Here is a 22,220-nt window from a genome sequence, read left to right on the forward strand (position 1 = left end):
CTTAATGAAGCAATCTTTGAACAAAAAAAAGAGCACTCAAAAGATTTATATTGAATAATTACCACCACACTGTGAATTATACATGAACTGTAAATAAAAAAATGAAAATATTAACATCTAAATTAACAGAAATTATAGGGGTGGGGGAAAAAATCAATACTGTATCGTATCACAGAATTCTGCGGCTATTCTGTCTTTTGGAGGTTGGAGCGGATCAGTCTTAACGCTAGAGTGAAGATACTGGTATCATATCAAACTAGAAAACCTGAGGAATCCATTGGTACCAACCATGTCATGTTAGCTTATCGGGAAGAACGCTAAATAGTGCTCCAAAGTCACGCTACATTTTGGTGAGGAAAGGGGTCCTTTGACCTCTGACCTCAAGATATTTGAATGAAAATGGGTTCTATGGATACCCACGAGTTTCCCCTTTACAGACATGCTCACTTTAAGATAATCATGCAGTTTGGAGCAAGTCACAGTCAAATCAGCACACTGACACACTGACAGCTGTTGTTGCCTGTTGGGCTTGAGTTTGCCATGTTATAATTTGAGCATATTTTTTTATGCTAAATGCAGTACCTGTGAGTGTTTCTGGACAATATTTGTCATTGTTTTGTGTTTTTAATTGATTTCCAATAATAAATATATACATAGATTTGCATAAAGCAGCATATTTGCCCACTGCCATGTTGACAAGAGTATTAAATACTTGACAAATCTACAAAAAAATTGCAATTAATCGCGATTAAGTATGGACAATCATGCAATAATTGCGATTAAATATATTAATCGATTGACAGCCTTATTAAAATCACAATAAGATCGTATCACCCCTTAGTATCGTGATGATATCGTATCATGGCGTTCTCTGCTTATTCCCACCTCAAGATATTATATGGTTTCTTGGGGTCTTTTTGGTATATGATTCTGAGGGACGGCATCAAGCCGATCTAACACAACGCCTACAATCCTGCGGTTAAAGGCGAGCTGGTGTAACTTTGCAAAACGTGCACGTTTGTGAGAGCACAATAACAAGGCCGGACAGCTCGGTGCGGTTGCCAGGTTTTAACCGCATCACAGAGCAGTGATCTCACCTGGCAGCTAGCCCACCTGGCCGTAGGTTTGACACTCTGGGCTTGCCGTCTTTATCGGAGCCTCCGGAGATGGTGAGGCCAAGGCTGCTGCCTTCCCTTTTCATCAGGTCCACCGTGGTCACTCCTCGGTACTCCTCTGCTGACAGATTCAGACACAGGCACAGATCCACAGTCAGCATTAGCCTCTGCTTGACAGAATCACCCCGTCTGAGAGGCAACTCCGTCTTTCTCTCCTGAATCTCTCACAGAAATGCCCTCTGACACACGACCACATACTTTATTTTCTCACTTTCCTGTCCTCTCCTTGTTCCTTCAAATCTCTCCATCTGAGTGAATCTTTGTGACAGGCTCAGGAAGAGGAGGAGGAGGAAGAGGAGGAGGACAGAGTCAATTTTATTAATAGCACACTAAATACTGATAATGGAAAAGAATTCAATGCATTATTTCAAAAGAAAATGATGGCAGACCCATCAGGTCATAAAGTGAAATCCAATTGTATCCTTAAGTGAATGAAAATGATGGGCTATATACTGTCATCAGAGGACTCGTTCTGTCTTGTGGTCCACGTTCTGCTGTGCTGTTAAATCGCTCTACGTTGAAGTGTGGTTTAGTGCAAATGACAGGTATGCCACACAAGCATTTTTTTCCCCATCTTATCTAAGCATTCAAAACAGTGCAACATCAAGCAAAACACAGCAGACACATGGTTCTACACGCACACGGACAAAACACATCTCAGACAAAGATGGCATGATGACTCTTCTTCATTTTTAGGATGCAGTAGCATGAATCAGATAACACAAAGAACAAACAAACTGTCAGGTTGGACTGTATCGTACCTGAGAAGCTGCGCCTGCAGGACGAATGTGATTGGTCATTGGCCCCGGACTCCTTGCTCCCCTTTGAGTATGGTCCTTCATCTGTGGAGACAGCAGGGAGGTATAGGCGCTGTTATGAAGCACCATGGTGACATGCACGACAAACTCTGCAGCAGAAGGCTAAATGAACACGACCATCATGACAGCTGCACACGTGTTGGTGTTTTGAACTGGTAATGTGAGGACTCTGGGAGGGGGCCAACACTTAACCAACAGCCACATCCATCCATCAGACATGAACTTAAACAGAGTGATCAGCCTGAACTCTCAGGACCCTGGTAACGTCACCCCACTTTGTTTTTTACCATTCTATAAAAAAGGTTCAAGGGGTTTAAATAGCTCCTTTCTGTCTGCAGCAGAGACCCTTGAAAACCATTAATTTAACACTGGAATACATTTGCGGCGAGCTTGATGTATGCAGCTACTAAAGCATGGGAATATTCCTGGAGGAACAGCATGCGGCTAATGGACTGTTGGGGCATAGAGAGAAAACCATCATTTTCATGTCATTTACAGCAGCTGCTACAGAAAGCTGGAAAATGTTCAATCTGCTCTGCAGGGAAGCTGATTTTTTATTTATTTATTTTTTACCCCACAGTGGGACCCATCATTTGCTGACAGAGCACAGGGCTGGCCTCAGATTAGCAGAGCCTCTGCTCAGGCCATCTGAACCTGAATGCAGCCATACAAGCATGTCAGCAGCCGCAGTGATGAGGAAACGGACTTGGCACTTCTCTAATCCTGTCCACTGCGGATTACCTTTTCAGCTGTCCGGCACAGTGATTGAGCATCATTTTACAAATTTTAAAGAGGAGCTGTGCCAAGGCCTCTTTTTAAGAGTGGAGGGGCCATGTTGGGTGCCTCGAGCCACAGGCATCAAACTGAAGTCACCCCCGAGCTAAAGTCTCCTCCAGTGACTGCTTTGATAGCCAGAGACGAGTTAAAACCTTATTTTTCTGACACCACATATTCATAAATTATGTATAAAACAGAGGTTTTCAAACTGTTGGGCGAGAGAGACAGATAGCGTGAAAGGGACAGGTGCATGCTGGTAGCTTAAGTTAACTAATTATGGTAACGTAACGTCAAGGCCAATGAAAAGGAGGCTGGGTCATGGGCGGACGTGGGTCTTGTGGTATGGGTTTATAACACATGCACAGTGTAACAGAAGCTGCGGTCGTGCGTTGCGATTGGCTCAATTTCGGCGAGTGCAGGCGAGATTTTACTGCACATGTGTTATACCCTCCAGAGATATGACGCGTGACCCAGCCTCCTTTATATAGGCCTTGCGTAACCTTACTTTACCTAAAACACCCAATTTACCGCAATTTGCAAATAGTAACGTCACTCCTTCTCGGAGTTACAACATCATATTTGAACACACAGACATGATACACACATTTTTAGATACGATATGACTTACACTTTCCGTGGATATCATCAACTACGATGTAAAACAAAAATAAACGTCCATACGTTCGCTTTTTTAGAAAGCATTGTAAAAAGACGCTCCTTGTAACTCAAGAACTTGCATGAGAATCATCACATTTTTACCTTTTCTTCAGTGTCACAGTAATCCAGTGATAGTCGTCTGTACATTCATGGGTACATTGCAATCAGGGACTACTAATAGATAATTCGGCATACTTTTTAGTGCTATCAATTTGTCAAAAATGTAAATACAAATAGGCTAAATACAAATGGGGCTCAAGTTAGGGTCGACAGCTAGTTAACTCATTGTATCCATGGCAACATTATGCTATACTTCCTGTTTACATCCGCGGCTAAAACTTAGGCTATGATTATCTACCAATAATAACAATAGGAGTGAGAAAATCTATTAATCTTCAATCATGTTCCACTTTACATATAATATTTTGGAATTTCTCTCAATTGTGTGTATTTTTGTGAATTTAGGGTCACAATGTCAAACCCCTGCTCTAAACCAATCACAGTCAACCAGTTCTGCTCTAGACCAATCACAGTCAACTAACCCTGCTCTTGACCAATCAAAGTTAACTAGTTCTGCTCTAGACCAATCACAGTCAACTAACCCTGCTCTTGACCAATCAAAGTTAACTAAAGCAGGATCAACTTCCATGTACTCTAGAGGTCAGAAATTTGACCTGTCATCATTTAAGGTATCATCTCAGGCCTGACAGTATATCAGTTTGACATGAAAAACTGACATTCCCTGAACTGGGGGAAAGCGAGTGCTCGGAGGGCATGAAATAAACTTCCTTCTCTTTGTCCACATCAAGTTTCCAAATCTGCCCAACTGAAGATGAGACCTTTAGACAGCTGAGAAGCATAGATCCTTTGTCAAACCTTCCCTGACCTGAAACCTTTGGGCAGGCCCTGGATACGAGGAGCAAAGAAGATAATTCAGCCTTCTTGTGCACACACGGCTGCATGAGTCAGACCTTAAACTACAGAAATATCTTTACTGGACTTGGCATATTAAGGCGATGCATAGAACATACATATGCATAACATGGTATTTTCACACTAATTTACACACATCCTTGCACAAATATCCTGTCCAGTAGCTGTGAGGCACAAACAAAGTGAGTGACACATCACAAACACATTAGGCCCGGGCAAAAGCCTCGTAACCACGCGGGTTCCTGAGGGCCCTGACAGTCCAGCAGCTGTCATTGCAGTCAAAAGGCAACATTAGCTCTGGGTAACGCAGACCCAACGCTCTGCACGTGACTGAACACTACTGTACCATCCAGCTATCCCCCAGCCATCCTCCCTCCAGCTTAAAATAACCATCATCCACCCTAACGGCCAGAATTAAAGTCAGGCTGGAGCTGATTAATAAACAGCCCCAATAATGAAACAACTATTGTAAAAAAAAAAATCTTTGCTGTGTTGTCTTTGAAGAGGAGGTTAATTAATGGCTCAAGGATGAGGTTTGCCTGCATCTAAAAGACCTCAGAGCGCTCGCAACGGACTAAAATAAAATCCGGTGCTACTGCATAAATATGGGGTGAGTTAATTAACTCCTGGTTTAATTCAGGGCACTGTGTGCCATCCCTCTCATAGCCAATCAGAATGTAGGTTAAACATGGGGGCGGCACTCACAATGACAATGAAATCATAATGCTATTTTCAGATGTAAAACTTTAAGCGGGGGCCCTGCCAGACCCAGTTTACGTTGCTATATCTGCCCCAGTTACACATGGCAGGATGGCATGCAGAGCTGGTGGTCAAGTCCACTGACATTTAAATCTCTTTTGACCAATCACAACCATAACACATTTTACATTCAGATTGATTTTGCAGTCCCTCAGATGTACTACACATTTCACTCTTTACAGGTGATCCAGGTGACACAAATCCTCTACTACTACTACTACAACACACAAGCTGACCCCCTTATTGACTCCACGTTGCAAAGTGCAGTGCTCTTACCGATGCTGTTCTTGGTGTCTCTCCTCAGACCACACAGCATGGCTGTAGTTCAGTGAGCGCAGCCACCCTCGGGAAGTAACCTTGCTGATCTTTAGTAGTGGAGCAGAGAGCTGAGGTTCCACCAAAAGAGTCTCAGCCGCTCAGATAAAACAGAACATCTTTGTTTCTTCATTCCTTTGCCTGCATTTCCTTAACCTTTCTTCCCACGTTTGTAAAAACCCAGTGAGGAATTTGAGCTCCAGAGGGCAAATTCTGATCCTCAGATGGTCTCTAGTTCCCTTCTCTATTTAAACTTGGTGACAGAAAAAAAAGATGTCTTCTCAGCCCTCCAAAATCTCTGTTTTTCTATAAAATCCAAAGCAGGGAGAGCAATGGTTCATGTCCTTTTCTTGCCATCTTGCCGTGGTTCCATTTTTGAGCTATTCTCACTAATCAGCCGTCCTTTTCCAGAGGGTTTATCATCCCCTGTTCATACACTCACATGAGCTCACACATAACCCTCCTCTCTCATACAGAGCTGGAGTGAGTGTGTTTGCTCTCTCTCTCTCTCTCTCTCTCTCTCTCTCTCTCCCTGCCTCTGCCAGAGGGGTTCAGTGAGGCAGGCACACACGATCGTCACTCCCTCCCCCAGCACACACACACACACACACACACACACTCTACACACTCTTTATCCATTTCCCACCAAGACAAACACCCCTCATATGCACATCTGCACATCCTCAAACCCACCCACACACATTCACACACACACACACACTGAGATTAGACACGACAAAACTGCACACGCTCAACTCTCTGCACAATTAACACCACCTGCACATTCATTGTCAGACTGAGCCCCGCACTGTGTCACGTTTTTTTCTCACGTAGAGACTGCTGCACCCATTTTATCTCTCTCTCTCTCTCACACACACACACACACACACTAACATGCACACAAGCACATAATGGAAAAAATGCATATGCAAAATTCCTGTGCAGAACAGCTGCCTGTTTGAGATGTCTAGCAGTTGAAATGTTATGCAGTTGTCGTGCACAAGGCTGTGATGACAGATAAAACTTCTCTGTGATCAAGTGAAGATAAATAAATGATAAGCAGATTGAAGTAAAGGAACATTTAGAATCTGAGTGATTGTGTGGAAATTAAATGGTTTCCTCTAAAGCCCGGCGTCTCATGTTTCCCCCTCAGGAGGGTGAGAGGACCCTCTGCTAATCCGAGGCCCGCCAAGGTCCCTCAAACCCAAACACAGAAGGACTAATGGCCGGGTTTGATGACTGACACTTTGCCACACGTGTCTGACCATTTGTCGCGCACACACAAGCCTCGACGCCTGCCACTTCCTGACCCCCACTGCAAACCACCACCACCACCACCAACATCAACAACAATTGCCCTCCTCCAGTCCAGCCTCGCTGGCAGACCCTCCGAGCCTCGTCTGCCTCAATTGTTTTGGTCACTGCGGACAAATTGTTGTTATCATTGAGACTTTGGAGGCAGGGGTCGGGGGAAACAAACCCAAGGTACAACACCAGCAAAACCACACAGCACACCAAAATACACAGAAAATCATACCCTCTATTCTACAACTGCTTATTTTACAGATGTGCATTACAAACATTTCCATGTTTCCACCCGCTGTTGCGTGGAGCCTAATTAGTCAGCTGTTCCAATGGACACAATACTCTTCGGTGTAGATAATTTCCTCAGAGACTTTTGTCCTTAATACCCCATTTACAATGTGACCGAGCGCAATCTTTCAGAGCGAGACTAATTAATTTCCAACAGAATAAAGAGAATCGGGAGACGGAGCAGTGTGCTGGACTGATAAACTCCCTGGGAATATGTTGGGTTATAATAAAAATTGACTCTTTTGCACTTATCAACATTGTTGATGTAGAGTGAGTGATCATTTAATGATTAGATTAAGAAATCACATGTTTTTTTTGCAGTGACCTTGGTGTACAAATAGAGGATAGGAATGCTTAATCAAAAAATACATAATGGAGAATTTATAAAGACTCAAAAAGGTACTACACATATAAGACTAAGAGAATAACCTGTGATTGTCTTCGCTATTTACTGCTGGTTTGTACATTTTCCCAATGTTTTAGCTGCATTATTGTAAAAACAACCCTTCTGAAAATAGCCTACATTTCTGTTATACATATAGATAAAGTGTGTATTCTATGCAGGAGGGTCTGAATCTTAACCTGCGCCTCAATCAAACTGACCACACTGCCATCTCATGGTGATCACATCCAGTTGCAAGTGAAAGTCTGAAAAGCAAAATGACTAATTCACTTGTCAGCCAGCACAGATCAGTGTGTGACAAAAAAAGAGCCAGAGGATAAGGATGTGTCACACGTACTCTCATGCTTCAGTGTTCACCTTTAAGGTTGGTCAAAAGGCCAGATTTCAGTCGGTTTAACAGGCCTGCTGCACACATACAAACAGTCTAACTCAGTTTTTTAAATTAATTCAGGTAATGTATGTAATTCTGGGGAATTAATTACAGATAACGTTATTTTATGTAGGCAACCAAACTCTTTTTTTTACATTAAAACTTTCAAGTCTCACATGTCTTGTTCTAAAAATATCAAAGACATCAGCTGAATACATCACCATCTCCCAAAAGATCACCTTCCCGTCGGCTTTACCTTTGCTTCTCCCTCTGATGATGCCCAGTCGACATCTGAGAGAGAACGAGAACATCCTCCTCTTTCCTCCTGCAGACCGGCTGCCTCTCCTCAAGGAGTCTGTCTGAGGGAACGCGAAGGAGAGCTGCTTGGGAGTGAGGCGCCCCTTTCCAAATGCTACCCTTGCAGACATGTTCATTTTCTGACCAGTGACGAGGAAAGATATGGATTGTGTCCTCTTCCTGACACTCTCTCACTGTCTCTTTGCCATCGCAGTCTCTGTCTGTCCTGCTGTTCTCATGTTCTCCTCCCTTTCTGGAGAACTTCCAGTCCTCTCAGGTGAGCCGCTCCACAAACAGGTGCAGGTTCTTTAAAAAAAAAGAGGAAAGATTCAGATCCAACACTGTGCCTGTTTGTTTTTCCCAACCGGCATCAAGAACTCACTTCCTTCACTTACAAACAGCCACAAGCTGACTGGCTAAATAAATGTTATGTTTTTGCATCTCTGGCAATGTTAGATTTACAGGAACAGATGGCAGAGGGCTCAGGGCTGTGGGGCACAGCTTGTCTGCCAGAACGCAATGGAAACTTTCTCTGCAGGGAGCCGGCTCTGAACATCGCAAAACAATATACAATCTGAGCTGGCCGTTTCAAGGCAATGACGTCTGATAACAGTCTATTTAATCTATTGATATTACAGCTGTAGATTAGTCTAAACATGCTGATACATAATTCAAAATGAGTCTAAACCTTGGGAGTAGACTATGAGCTGGCCTCTTCTAAATAAACATATGGTCTTAAAAGTACAAGTCTCTGAATCCAAGCTCTATTCTAACCTTATACGGTGTGTTATTTAGAGGAGCAGTCAACCAAATTGGAAATATTCCTGAGCAGTTCAAGACCTATTTTAAAGCAAATTCTCAGGTCCATTCTTACTCAACCCGTCAATCTCTAGATCTTCAGCCTCCTAAATTTCTCACTAGTAGAGGTCAGTTTTCAATAAGATTTAGGGGAACCAAATAATGGAGTAGCTTTTCACATCTCTGAAAAAACTGTTCATCTATCAAATGTTTCAAAAGCCGCTTAAAGGGTCATTTAAATGCTGTTTTGTAATTGCTTTTCCCCATGTTGTCCATGTATCTGTTCTCATCTTTTTTATGTTTTTCCCACTCACAATGTTATGTTTGGTTACAATTGCCCAGAAGTCTTTGTAAATATTTAAATCAATATCCCCCTCACAAACACTGACCATACACTTCCACGGCCCTTTGTCAGTGCAAATTAATATCAGCTGGTTCAGTCCCAACTGATGGCCTATAAAAAGGTGTCTAATTACCAAGGTGACACACAAGAAACATCTCATGATGGGTAAAAGCAAAGAGCTCTCTCAAGACCTTCGCAACGTTATTGTTGCAAAACATACTGATGACATTGGTTACGGACGCATTTCTAAACTTCTGAATATTCCAATAAGCACTGTTGGGGCCATAATCCGGATGTGGAAAGAACATCATTTCACCATAAACTGGCCACGACCAGGTGCTCCTCGCAAGATTTCAGACAGAGGAGTGAAAAGAATTATCAGAAGAGTTGTCCAAGAGCCAAAGACCACTTGTGGAGAGCTTCAGAAAGACCTGGAATTAGCAGGTACAATTGTTTCAAAGAAATCAATAAGTAATGCACTCAACCGCCATGGCCTGTATGCACGCTCACCACGCAAGACTCCATTGCTGAAGAAAAAGCATGTTGAAGCTCGTTTAAAGTTTGCTGCACAACATTTGGACAAGCCTGTGAAATACTGGGAGAATATAGTCTGGTCAGATGAGAGCAAAGTTTAACTCTTTGGATGCCATAATACACACCATGTTTGGAGGACAAATGGCACTGCACATCACCCTAAAAGTGGTCCTTGGCTCTTGGACAACTCTTCTGATAATTATTTTCACTCCTCTGTCAGAAATCTTGTGAGGAGCACCTGGTCGTGGCCAGTTTATGGTGAAATGATGTTCTTTCCACTTCCAGATTATGGCCCAGACAGTGTTCACTGGAACATTCAGAAGTTTAGAAATGCGTCTGTAACCAATGTCATCAGTATGTTTTGCAACAATAAGGTTGCGAAGGTCTTGAGAGAGCTCTTTGCTTTTACTCTTCATGAGATGTTTCTTTGGTAATAAGACACCTTTTTATAGGCCATCAGTTGGGACTGAACCAGCTGATATTAATTTGCACTGACAAAGGGCCGGATTGCTTTCTAATTACTGATAGATTTCAGCTGTTGTCTTGGCTTTCCATGCCTTTTTGCACCTCCCTTTCTTCATGTGTTCAATACTTTTTCCCTGTGTCATTTCACATTATTACACATCACTTAATTTCTGAACTTATTTGTTTTGTTTTCTTTGTATGTATAGATTACTTGGGTTGTTACCAACATCTGGTGAAAATTTCATGTCAATAGCATCTCTGGAAATATATTTACTGAGAAAAATGGTGACGTGTTCATACTTATTTTACCCGCTGTATACTGGGAAAAAAAAGTTGTCCCACAAATGCATGATCCTTACAAGTTGGACATCATTGTGAAGGTAAATAAACAGGCTTTCCAACGATGTAAAATACAATGCCATTTAGCATTGTTACAACAGAAAAATAATCCACCAAACACAAGTTTCCGAACTTTTTTTCCCCCAGTTTATATATACGTACTGTATATAGTAGTCTTGGGAGTGCAATAGGCCCTTTTCACAGCAGTCATTATAACATGTAATTGCGGGTAAACACAGGTGTAATTGATGAAATTAATTATGGTCCTATTTCATTTAGTGAGTCACAACCAATCCGATGAGGCAGCATGCACAATACCAGGACCACGACCCTCCTAAATGGATCAGGGACATAATTAATGTTATTAATTACACTGTTTACCCTACAATGACATCAAAATGGCTGCTGTGAAAAGAGCCCATTGTAATCTGAACTTTCCATGAATTTATAATCCTTGTAGTTGTTTAAATCTAGCACATTACATGATTTATACTTTTTGAATACAATTATTACATCTACATGCACGAGCAGCTCCAGCAACGGACTGCTACCACCGTCCACGATGCACCACAGGATCTACCTCACACACAGATGGACAGTAGTGAGATGGAGTAATGAGGTGGCTTCAGCCTCCTCTTCATCTCTGCTCTCTTACCATTAATCAGTGTATTTATGATCCTTACCATTAACCGGTTTACATATCTGGCATTGTTGTTGATTTTTGCACCTTATTGATAATCTGGTTATATTTTGTTTTATTTGCACTCTTTCCTACTTTGTACGGCACAACAATTTCCCTCAGGATAAATAAAGTTAAATTGTATCAACATCTCTAACTTGTGATCTTTCAGTGCTGCTCATTTGTTCAAGCAACCTTGAGCCATTTTGGAAAAGGTTGAGTAATTAAAAAAAAAAAAAAAAATGAATTAAGTCCAGAATGTTCTTTAAGCAAGCTACACCAAATCACATCTTGGAAGGAAAACCGTACAAATGTAGGTGGCCTCCTCCATTTATAATATGGGTCAACACTCTTCTTCGGGCATCTTTGCCCCTTTTGTTCTGTTTCAGTGTCCAGTCATCTGGAAAGAAGTGCGGAATAGCCCCATTTACCCAAGGGAGAATACAACCAGATCAGTAGCCAGTGTAGATGCCAACTCGCGCATGTGTGAGCATTTTCTTACTATTTTGCCGCCTGTGCACCGCACAGAACTAACTAATCTCTTGAGGTATCATTCCCCAAATGACCTACCTATTTATAACTCCCTGGTCACTGCAACACCTGTTAATACACATATTCCCTTTTTAAATTAGATCTCCCTCAACCAGTGACACTAATTTAAAGGAGGGTCAATGCAAATGTGTCGATGCTGTAAAACAATAACAGAACATTACTGGAGTGCCAGTGTTACTCAACATTAACTTCAGACCCATCTGCAATTTTGATCACTGCGTTCCAAGAAACAAATATTGCTGTTATTAGGTCTTTGTACAAACAATCTTCCTTGAATTTGCCAACAGCCAGAGAACAACTTCAAGTTTGTTTATGTCCAAACTGCTGAACTTTCAACCATCTCAGCCAAAAAGCAACCCACTTCATTTTAAACTCTGAGATGAGCCTTTCCATTTTCCAGACTCATGCAACAACACCGCTAACAAGCAATGCAGTGCAGAAAAATTATCCACAAGCCTGTTTCAATTTTTAAACATTTATTGTGAATAAACAGTTTATTCGTTCTCCTCGCTCCTGAGCCTGGCGTTGGGGTTGGTAATCTTGATGGCCAGCTGAGCTGCCCTCTCCACGATCACCTTCCTGTTCTTGGAGGAGACGTTGTGGGCGATCTCAGCACAGTGAGTCCTACAGAGGGAGAGGAAAGAACGTTGGGTTAATGATGAGAGGTTTTCACTGAAATGTGACAGTTTAGGCTGCAACTGTCTTGAGGTTTCAACCTAATATCAATTCAGTGGAGAACCAAAACAAAGTCACACCTCTAATAAAATAAAGTCATATAAATAAATGATTGTGCTTCTTCATGCATAAATTCACCTGGTAAAATTATCTCAAATGTTTAATGCAGCTTTAGTCTTATGTAGCCCAATTTATCTTCTATAATTTCCTGTTGCTTTGGCAGGCAATTTTAAATTCTGAGACAGGATGACTCCTGGTTTACAGAAACAACTCAAGCTGTATTTTTTTATATTTAAATATTCAGTAAAGAACAATCATGCTGCAACTGGAATTTTTCTACATGGCGTTAACACAGCCACACAGTTTCTAAAACAAGCGATTTAATTAAAATCAAAAAATTAAACTGGGCTAATTAGATTTTGTTTGTTGTGTTGCATCCAAACATATCCTCATTGAGCAAACTGGCATTTCCATGTATTTATCTGGTCAATTTTAGTAACTGGCTGCTAAAATTGCTAGTGGATGCTGGCTCTAAAAAACAGTTTATGGGGAAAATCCAAACCTCTCCCTTGAGACACAGATTGATTCCTTAGTAAATATTACGGTTTTAGACATGGGTGACAATCTGTAGTCTACTCGCTCCTGTGGAGAGTAAATAGAGTTGGCAGAGTTTTAAGCATAAGTTGCTGAGTGAGCTTGGTTAGCTAAGTGACATTACTCCAGTTTTAAGTTCTACACTTTGATTAAAATGATCTATCTCTGTCCATGCACCAACTCAGGCATCCATTATCCCACCTGAATTCATTCACAATAGAGTTACAAACTATCTCCTAACAGAAATTGACAAGTTATTTTAGGTCTAAATTGTCAGACTAAACTCAAATTAAGGAGGTAGTATCAGGGATCAAGAAGCAAAAAACTTGCAACCTTCTTCACTGAAAGTAAAGAAGTGAAGGGAAGTGATTGCTTTGAGCTGCGACTACTTGACAGGCATCTCAAGCTTCAAACTAAGTGGTGGCAACTGCCATCTGCTCGCTCCACCTCAGATCCACCGTGTTATTAATATTTTCTGGTTTAAAATAAACTGACAAGATGAAAACATCTTAACACTAAGCTTCACTTCGGGGAAAACTTATGAATGACATGATTAACACCAGATCCATGGTTTTAAATCTTTCACAGTGCATAGAAAGCAAGAAGAGCCATCAAAGGGAGTTGCCTGGATTGCATCTGTGTCACCGCATCCCTTAGAAACCCAGGGCAGATTTTTGATTAACCTTAACCAGCTTCAAAGTGAAACTGCCCGAAAAAGGGAAATTGTGCCAAATACAACGACAGCCATAAGCCTTTCTACCTAAATGATGGTTGGTTGGCTGTTACCAACTCCTCTCCTTTACCACTCAGAGCTAAACCTTCTGGTTAAACAAAGCAAGTTGATAAACTGACAAATTGTCAGCATCAGGTTGTTGTGAAGGAAGCTAAACTATGTTGGACTTCATCATACAAGTTGTTGCTTTAATTAAGCCCAAATATTTTCTAAAGAGGCTCAGCAACAATTGTGATCATCATTCCCATCACATATCAAACACTGGGCTATAAATATGATAATTGTGTAGTATAATTGTCAGTGTAGTTTCTAATCTTGTGAAGATGGCCTTCTGACATGTTAGAGGATGCTGCTGCATGTTCCTGATCATAATTTAAGAGTATTTATTCTGTTACTCAGTCACTAAGAAAATCCTAATTTGACTCATGTCACATAGTTCCGACAGAATATATTAGTTCAAGTCTTGCTACCGTGCAAGGTTCAGCTCACCCGTTTTGCCCTTGAGGTGTATAGATATGTAATTATTCTTATTTGCCGAGATCTCTGCTACAGAGACTTCTGCCACCACATATTTATGCACTGGAGGTGAATAGTATTTCTTTTATGGTGCTCAAGGCACTGAAAAAATAAATTTGGAAAAACCCAACAACATCTCTTAACAAAAACATTGTCCCAGTTAGTCAAGAAGGTCGGCCAATCAATCCATTCAAAGCTTATGAAATGTGAAATGCATATTTTCTATGAAAACTTTACTCAAACACTTGTATTTGCACTTACAATTCCTATCACCTGTATTATACTAAAGTGGCAGCAAAAGTCTCAGCAGATATCTCTGCAAATAGAACAAACCCTGTGCACTCCTGAGACCAATAACTTTAGTATATAGGGAAAAGTAATCTACAATATTTCACCGTATGTACACACAACTTACTTGTTACTCATCATCAGGACTTCGAGCTCCTTGACATTGTGCACCAGGAACTTCTTGAAGCCAGTGGGCAGCATGTACTTGGTCTTCTTGTTGCTACCATAACCGATGTTAGGCATCAGCATCTGACCCTTGAACCGCCTGCGGACCCTGTTGTCAATACCTCTGGGCTTACGCCAGTTTTTCTGTTGGGAGATATGAAAAAGATATTCAAGGATTAACCGCTTGCAGGTCCACCTTCAGCAAGTGAAAGCAGCAGTATGACCCAGCTGAGCTTGTGTAGTATATGTCCTATAGACTCTTACCGCAATCTTGACATATCTATCAGACTGATGGCGAATGAACTTCTTGGTTCTCTTTTTGACGATCTTGGGCTTTGTGAGGGGCCTGAGGGCTGCCATGGTGACTGGAGGAAAGAAAAACAAATGTTAGAAACCAAGGTTACAGCATATTTATGTCAGTGTTGCAGCATTACACCACAACCTGCTCACATGCTAATGTTATTAAGGATTTATTAGCAAGTGTTGAGGTTCCTACAACTAGGCAAGGCAGCTTTATTTGTATAGCACATTTCAGCAACAGGGCAATTCAAAGTGCTTTACATTAACATTCAAGAACATTTTGACAAAGTGCAAAAGAACATTAAGACAATTAAAACAGTTATAAAAACAAAGATTAGAAAATAAATACAAGCTAAAAATGAAAGCTATAGGATCAAAGCTAAAATAGAGTATAACACACAACAGTAAAAGCTCTAGTGCAGTATAAGATAATTATCTGGTTTAATAAAAGGCAGCAGCAGCAAACAGGAATGTTTTAAGATTTGATTTAAAAGATCTCAGAGTTGGAGCGGTCCTGCAGGTTTCTGGGAGCTTGTTCCAAATATTTGGTGCATAAAAACTGAACTCTGCTTCTTCTGCATGTTAATTCTGACTCTGGGGACACTAAGCAGACCTGATCCACATGACCTGAGAGGTCTGGATGGTTCAGAACATAGCAGAAGATCAGAAATGTATTTTGGCCCTAAACAATTTAGTGCTTTGTAAACCAGCAGCAAGTATTTTGAAATCAATTCTCTGAGAGACAGGGAGCCAGTGTAGAGACCTCAGAACTGGACTGATATGATCCACTTTCTTGGTCTTAGTGAGGACTCTAGCAGCTTTCTGAATCAGCTGCAGCTGTCTGATCCATTTTTTAGGAAGACCAGTAAAGACACTGTTACAGTAGTCAAGTCGGCTGAAGATAAATGAATGGACTAGTTTTCCAAATCCTGCTGAGACATCAGTCCTCTAATCTTGCTATATTCTTCAGGTGATAGAAGGCTGTCTTTGTAATTGTCTTAATATGGCTGTAATTGTCTCAACTAGGCCTAACCCACTGGCATATTAAGACAACACTAAATCTCAATGACAAACTATCATTGAGCCTGCAATTAACAGCAATAAACCAAGCATGCATCAACCATTTCTTGTGAGTGAGCCTCAGGGTAAACGTGTTGTCCAACCTCAGCTAGCCAGCCATGCTACTCTACTTTAAGCTTTCCGTTTGAACAGTGAGGCCCTGAGCAGAAATAAACAGTTTACATATGTTTAATGTTGACACACGGGTGGTTCTTATTCAACAGTGTTTATCTGTATACCACGTTACGCAGCGTGGCCTTCACTGAATACTAGAGAGAGCTAGGAGCGCTTAGCAACACGGTTAGCAACACGGTTAGCAACACCTCGCTCCAGGAATACGCATTAAAGTCGTTATAAAAGATAACAAAAATGGTCAATTTAATCCAACATTTATACAGTGGACGTCTACGGTTGATAACACACATCGAGATGGTTAAATAACGCTCTAAATCGCGCTGATGGACATAGATAGCATCGACTCACCCGCCGATGTAAATCCAAAAGGGACTTCAACGACGGAGGAAGGAGAGAAAAGGACTTCCGCGAGTGTCGCAAAGGCTTATGGGTACTGTAGTTTATCAGAACAGTATTTTAAGATGCGTGTGAAACACCGGAATTTACTCTTATTTCTCAATTTTTTTTAGCGAAACAACATGAATCTAGAAAAGTTTGTTGTTTGTTGTTAGTGGGTGTTATATTATTACATCTTAAGCTTTTATTCACATCTGTACGCCCACCTTTTGATGTTTGTTTACTGCTGTAACGGATTGTGCGCACTTCCTGGACAGAGGTTTTATAGGAGTGGGAAGCTTTCTGTAACTGTAACTTCTCTAAACTGAGTGAGCGCCTTTATCATTAAAGATTACCACAGCGAGCTGAACCAAAAAAGAAAAAAGAAAGAGAAGATTTATTATTTTTTTAACAAGTCAGAAGAAGAGACTGTCACTGACTGACAACTCTGTGGGTGTGGTTTAATAAAAGGTAAATGATCTGCTTTCTGTCACATGATGATGTGTGATACAATGTGATTAGAGCACAGTATAAAGATTTTTCGTTTTGGTCGTTTTTCTTTCCAGCGCTTTTAAAATGGAGTATCAGCCCGTGTTGGGGTGAGCGTCGCTTTTTATTTTGTGTATTTTACTCCAAACTAACTTTGGTTTTATTTGATTTGGTCTAACTTTCGTTTTCCCCGGTACAGCAACCAGAACCGGACCTACGGGATGGCCAACCCCGGTTACATACCAGCAGCAGAGGGGGTCCCCGGTAAGCTCCATGGAGGTCTTCTTTATACTTTTATTCGTTTTTATCTTATGCACTTTGTGCTCTTTTATCTTGCTGTTATATATGTAAAGCACTTTGAATTGCCTTTGTGTATGAAATGTGCTATATAAATAAACTTGCCTTGCCTTTGGATTTTGAACTTTAAGACAATTTTGTTAGGACATGTATGAAAAAGACAGATTTATAGAAGTGTAATTGCACGCTTCCGTTGCACACACACACACACACACACACACGTACACACACACTTGAGTGACGTCATTGTATGCGTGCAGGTTATGTGAGGCAGCACAGCGTAACTGTACGTTAGAGGAGTGGTGTGTGCCTCTAAAATGATAGTGTTTTGTTAAACGACCCTAACCGTGTGTGTGAGAATCTTTGGTGTAGCTGTAAAACATCTCATAATGGATACTAACACCGAGGGGCAAGGTAAGTCGCGACTCTGTGTCTTCTTTAGGTGTGTTGTCAGGTAGAAACATGTCACAACTTCAAGAATTCACCTGGATTTTCTGGAAAAAGTTCAAGTTGATGCGCATTAAAGAGTCTCTAATAGTTATTTTTTTTTATTATAGGCTAGTCATTCGTGTAATGCTTGAGAAACTTTACAGAGATTTATGCTGTACAAGTGTAGACATTCATGTGACTGAACTGGTTCTTCTGGTTTGTTTTAAGCAATGTTCGCCCCACCCGCTGCTGAGACCCAGGGCCCCAGCGCTCCTCCGGCCAGTATGTTTGACAACATGCCTGGCTATGAAGGAACAGTGCCAGGAGGAGGAGGTACAGTATGCCACACCAAAGCCTAATATCAATAATTATTAATCCTATTCTCCCTATTCTCCACAGTACTGCCATATTCACTCCCTGGGCACTTTATTAGGTACATCTATACAATCTAAATCAAAACATTAGAAACACCTCTCAATATATAACTACAACCTCTTCAATCAGAATCAGAAATACTTTATTGATACCCGGAGGGAAATTGGGATGTTACAGTTGCCCTTATATAAAAGCATAAAGAAATGTAAGAAAATAGAAATAAAGAAGTATGTAAATTATGTACATAATGATACAATATATAACACAATATATGTAGAGAAATAAAATGCTGAGGAGTGGGATGATAAATATGAATATATAAATATATAATCAATATTTCTCTGACAGTGTCAAGCAACATTAACATTGTTATCTGTTTAAAGGTTAAATTTATGTCTGAACTGTTGTGGATTTTACTGGTGTACCTAATAGAGTGGCCACTGAGTGTGTATATATATATATATATATGTATGTTATAAAAAGTACTAGGAAGTATTGCCCTTAAGATAAAGCAATAAAACACTACAAAATACGTTTCAATCTGCTGTAGGTGGATTTCTGCCCCCTCCGATGCCTTCTTTCCCAGTTCCCCAGCCTGAACGTGGACCTGAACAACCACACTGGAAGTAAGCAAAACTATTTCCTTTTTTTTCAAGATGGATATTGCGAAACATTTTCCATGATGTGTTGTAAGATTAAAGCAATCTAAGCACCATTAGACCCATCACTTCCTTTTAAAAGATTAAACTGCGTGACAAACTGTATCTCCTACCCTCACTGTGGACAGTATCCCATCTATAACTGAAGATACGGCCCGGGAGGCGTTTGTCCTCTTTGCCTCCAGCAAGTGCTGCTACAGTGGAGGACCAGCAAAGGATGGTGTGATCACCCACATGGATGCATTCAATACGTACAGGGTAAGAGGAGTGTATGTGTTTGGAACAGTAGAAAGTCAGGAAATAAAAACAATAGTAGTAGTTTTGGATGATCAGTGCATGAATAAATAAATAAAAAAATTGTGTTTGTTTTAGTACCGCCTGGAAACCTTTACGGAATTAAGATCTACAGAGTGGAGTCACGAGCCGTACCACGGTACAGTACTATTACCTTGTTCATTAGTTAAATTAGTTAAATTCTCTGTTTTCTGCTGTCAGTCAGCTATTTAGGGCATCTGCTCGTTAATAATTAGATATATATATATTTTTTTTTATCAGGCCAGCCAGTGGATGCCTTTGCCCAACCACCTCCAGGTCCTTGGGACATTGCTGCGAAAGCCCCCAATTTTTTTGTGGATGACAAACAGATTATAAAGGTTCCCTACACATCGTCCATGAAGGTAAACTATATAACACAGGTTTGACTAAGGAAAAAGCTTCTGTAATTTATTTTAGAGACTTTTCCTAACGAGACGCATTTCGTATACAGGCCTGCCACGCTTGCGTGGGAATGGGACGGAAACCTTGCAAAGACTGTGCCGGTGCTGGTAATGTAAGTTATTTCCACAGACCTCCTTTAAAGGGTCACTTTAAGACCTTTATGTTCATCATCTGATCATGTGATTTATTTTCTTTGCTCCTCTCAGAAAGTTTGTTGGGTGTGCAATGGCTCTGGTTACCGCCACGGAGAGGATCGATGCCACCACTGCAGTGGCAGAGGGAGGGAAAAGTAAGCATCACCCATTGCATCTCATAGCTTTCTGAGGCAGTAAAAGTACTATTGATAAACTGTATATTTTGTGCTTCTCCTAAAAGATAGTAATTAAACATTATTTCCTTTACAGTTGCAGCCACTGTCAAGGGCAAGGCGCGAAGCAATGTGACACATGTAGAGGGAAACAGCAGCTTCTGGTCTACATCAACCTCACTATTAAATGGTGCCGTTTCTCTCAATAATGTCTGACTTAACTAATGCAACGTTCTGAAAGTCATTAACATTTATGGTTACTTTACACTGTAAGTTAGCGTATAACAGTTGTAAAATTAAACCAGATTTCCTCTTTTGTTGTGTACATGCTTTCAGGACCAACAACACTGATAACTATGTTGTGGAACAGTCAAGTGGACTGCAGTTGGACAACCTCAGCAAGGTGTCTGGCAAGGAGCTCTTCAAGGACTCTCAGTACCTGGTAAATATACAGTTTCTCACTTTCCGAGGGGGCACATGATATGGGTATGGGAGGATTATGCTTTTTAATACACGGAACATGCAGATCGTTTATATGTTTGGTGAGAAATGTTTTGCCTGATTTACTAGACTGATAACCATGCTTCTCAGTGGTACACATTTACCGTAACCTATGTATCTACAACACAGGATGCGTTTCAGCCACATTCTAATCGCAGTTAACAGTTTTGGGATCTCGCGGGAGACCACACAGAACACATACTGTGTGACACTGAGGGAGGACTGAAGCTGCTGCTACTTTCACTATGCAGCCCTTGTACTGTGTCTAATACTGACACTATATTCAGAGGTCATATTGTCCAACTCAAGTTTTGTTGTCCTGCTTGATCCATCAAACTATGAATGATTGAGTACTTATTAATATTTTTCTGATTACTCTGTAAAGGTATACCCAGTGATGAGCTTCCCAGACCCCACAGTGGTGAATGCTTCACAACGCTTTGTCAATGAACACCAGGGCAAGTACTCAAGGACGTCACGCATTCTCCAACAGGTAACAATGCATCTACTTCATTTATAGCCTACTATTCGGATATAAAATAATATTTTATCAGTGTTAATACTTGAGTTCCAAGCCTAATTTTGTGTTTGTGGAACATGCTCATCTTTGCTCTCTTTGTCTGCAGCGTCAAACCATAGAGCTGATCCCCGTCACCAAGGTGACCTACACGTGGAAAGGGAAATCACACATTTACTTTGTTTACGGGAATGAGTTCAAAGTTAATGCCGATGACTATCCTGCTACCTGTTGCTGTACTGTAATGTAATCGCAACGGTTGTGTATGAAGGTTAAACCTTTCCAGATCATAGGATATCTGAATAAGTCAGTTTTACTGATTAATGGGGTGTTCCCTGACATGTGGACAGTCCATGTTCAATGGAGTTAAAAAACATTTAACCTATGAGCTCCCCACAAATTTGTAGAACTGAAGAAGCCTCTTAATTAAGTGATCTTCAAGGCTACACATAAGTTACTTTTGATTTACTACTACAAGATAACTAATATTTTGAAAATCATTTTTATTGTTACGTGCCATTTGTATGCATGCACCACATAAATGAATTGCTTACTAACACAATATAAACCGTAATACCCAGAGTCATACATACTAACTATATTCCCTGAATGTTGAATAATTTTACTCTTATATGGCATCAATGATTTTTTTATCATCAGTAAAATCAACGATTTGTTATTATGTTTTTGCAGCAGTGCTATTTTTTTTATGTAAGTGATATGTATTTGAACCTAATCAGTTTGCTCTAATAGCAAAACTAATGTTTTTTTAATGTTAATGCAACAGACTGTTAAATGTGTATGATTTTGTAAGACAAAAACGTGTAATGCTTTTATTTGCAATGATTCACCACTTTTAATAAATACAATAAATGGTATATTTTTTTTTTATTGGCTCAGGTGCATAAAGTTACCGTCTTAATAGCTTTTTTGTTTTCGGGGGAGAGAATCAATTTAATGTATTGTTTAGTTTCATGTTCAAATACAAAAAAAATATGAAGGTTTAGATTTACTAAATTTGAATTTATGTATATGAAATTTAGCTAAGAGAATAATCAGATGAATCATATGATATTCTTTTTAATTTGACTGTTACCTTTATGGAAAACAAACAAAACATTCTCTAGACATAGAATAACATCAGGGGCCAATATTATCAATAATGAATCTACTCAAGTCCTTCCACAGCCTTTTGCTTTGGTCACACTGCCAGAATAAATGAAGAAGCACTAAATGGTATTCTGCAATGTTTTGCTGTGGAGTCGTGACGTCATTAAAAGTA

At 40.5% G+C, this 22,220-nt stretch overlaps 3 protein-coding genes across 14 annotated transcripts in view; 1 reads left to right on the top strand and 2 right to left on the bottom strand.

Moving 5' to 3' along the window:
• The window catches only part of LOC119490219 (glutamate receptor-interacting protein 2-like), a 36,978-nt gene extending 28,481 nt beyond the window's left edge, over positions 1 to 8,497 (bottom strand). The window contains exons 1-3 of one of the 7 annotated variants that reach the window (XM_037773462.1): positions 8,057 to 8,495; positions 1,937 to 2,017; positions 1,098 to 1,233 (exon numbers count right to left, since the gene is read on the bottom strand). In XM_037773462.1, coding sequence (XP_037629390.1) covers positions 1,098 to 1,233; positions 1,937 to 2,017; positions 8,057 to 8,234 — 395 coding nt within the window. In that variant the 5' untranslated portion in view covers positions 8,235 to 8,495. Of the gene's footprint in view, positions 1 to 1,097; positions 1,237 to 1,373; positions 1,395 to 1,936; positions 2,018 to 3,529; positions 3,597 to 5,395; positions 5,934 to 8,056 lie in introns of those variants that run through there. The other 6 variants (XM_037773461.1, XM_037773464.1, XM_037773463.1 and 3 more) reach the window with 6 other exon arrangements.
• Positions 8,498 to 12,266: 3,769 nt separating this feature from the next.
• rpl32 (ribosomal protein L32) lies at positions 12,267 to 16,751 on the bottom strand. The gene is made up of 4 exons (XM_037773475.1): positions 16,621 to 16,751; positions 15,043 to 15,143; positions 14,741 to 14,922; positions 12,267 to 12,431 (listed from the first exon to the last, which is right to left on the bottom strand). The coding sequence occupies exons 2-4, from the start codon at positions 15,136 to 15,138 to the stop codon at positions 12,302 to 12,304; spliced, it is 408 nt and encodes a 135-aa protein (XP_037629403.1). The 5' UTR covers positions 15,139 to 15,143; positions 16,621 to 16,751; the 3' UTR covers positions 12,267 to 12,301.
• Positions 16,752 to 16,909: 158 nt separating this feature from the next.
• Positions 16,910 to 21,816, top strand: ssuh2rs1 (ssu-2 homolog, related sequence 1). Of its 6 annotated transcripts, none has more exons than XM_037773468.1 (14): positions 16,910 to 17,118; positions 17,214 to 17,246; positions 17,336 to 17,400; positions 18,091 to 18,195; positions 18,788 to 18,863; positions 19,025 to 19,154; positions 19,269 to 19,329; positions 19,452 to 19,573; positions 19,663 to 19,725; positions 19,820 to 19,902; positions 20,018 to 20,110; positions 20,257 to 20,362; positions 20,807 to 20,914; positions 21,048 to 21,816. In XM_037773468.1, exons 2-14 carry the CDS (start codon positions 17,224 to 17,226, stop codon positions 21,186 to 21,188), a joined length of 1,176 nt encoding a protein of 391 aa, XP_037629396.1. In that variant the 5' UTR covers positions 16,910 to 17,118; positions 17,214 to 17,223; the 3' UTR covers positions 21,189 to 21,816. The 6 variants fall into 6 exon arrangements, with proteins under 6 accessions (XP_037629396.1, XP_037629397.1, XP_037629399.1 ...); XM_037773469.1 differs by having other exon boundaries at positions 18,091 to 18,192; XM_037773471.1 differs by having other exon boundaries at positions 17,214 to 17,265; positions 21,048 to 21,188.
• The last annotated feature ends 404 nt before the right edge of the window (positions 21,817 to 22,220 follow it).

This window comes from Sebastes umbrosus, chromosome 6 (assembly GCF_015220745.1).
Source record: "Sebastes umbrosus isolate fSebUmb1 chromosome 6, fSebUmb1.pri, whole genome shotgun sequence".
Lineage (NCBI taxonomy): Eukaryota > Metazoa > Chordata > Actinopteri > Perciformes > Sebastidae > Sebastes > Sebastes umbrosus.

Excerpts from the sequence above, each read along its gene's own strand:
- ssuh2rs1 (XM_037773468.1), top strand. The coding sequence starts at position 17,224 with ATGGAGTATCAGCCCGTGTTGGG. Across the intron at positions 17,401-18,090 it reads AGCAGCAGAGGGGGTCCCCG|CAATGTTCGCCCCACCCGCT; the intron begins GTAAGCTCCATG and ends GTTTGTTTTAAG. Across the intron at positions 19,330-19,451 it reads GAGTCACGAGCCGTACCACG|GCCAGCCAGTGGATGCCTTT; the intron begins GTACAGTACTAT and ends TTTTTTTATCAG.
- rpl32 (XM_037773475.1), bottom strand. The coding sequence starts at position 15,138 with ATGGCAGCCCTCAGGCCCCTCACAAAGCCCAAGATCGTCAAAAAGAGA. Across the intron at positions 14,923-15,042 it reads ATAGATATGTCAAGATTGCG|AAAAACTGGCGTAAGCCCAG; the intron begins GTAAGAGTCTAT and ends ATCTCCCAACAG. Across the intron at positions 12,432-14,740 it reads GTCCTGATGATGAGTAACAA|GACTCACTGTGCTGAGATCG; the intron begins GTAAGTTGTGTG and ends CTCCCTCTGTAG.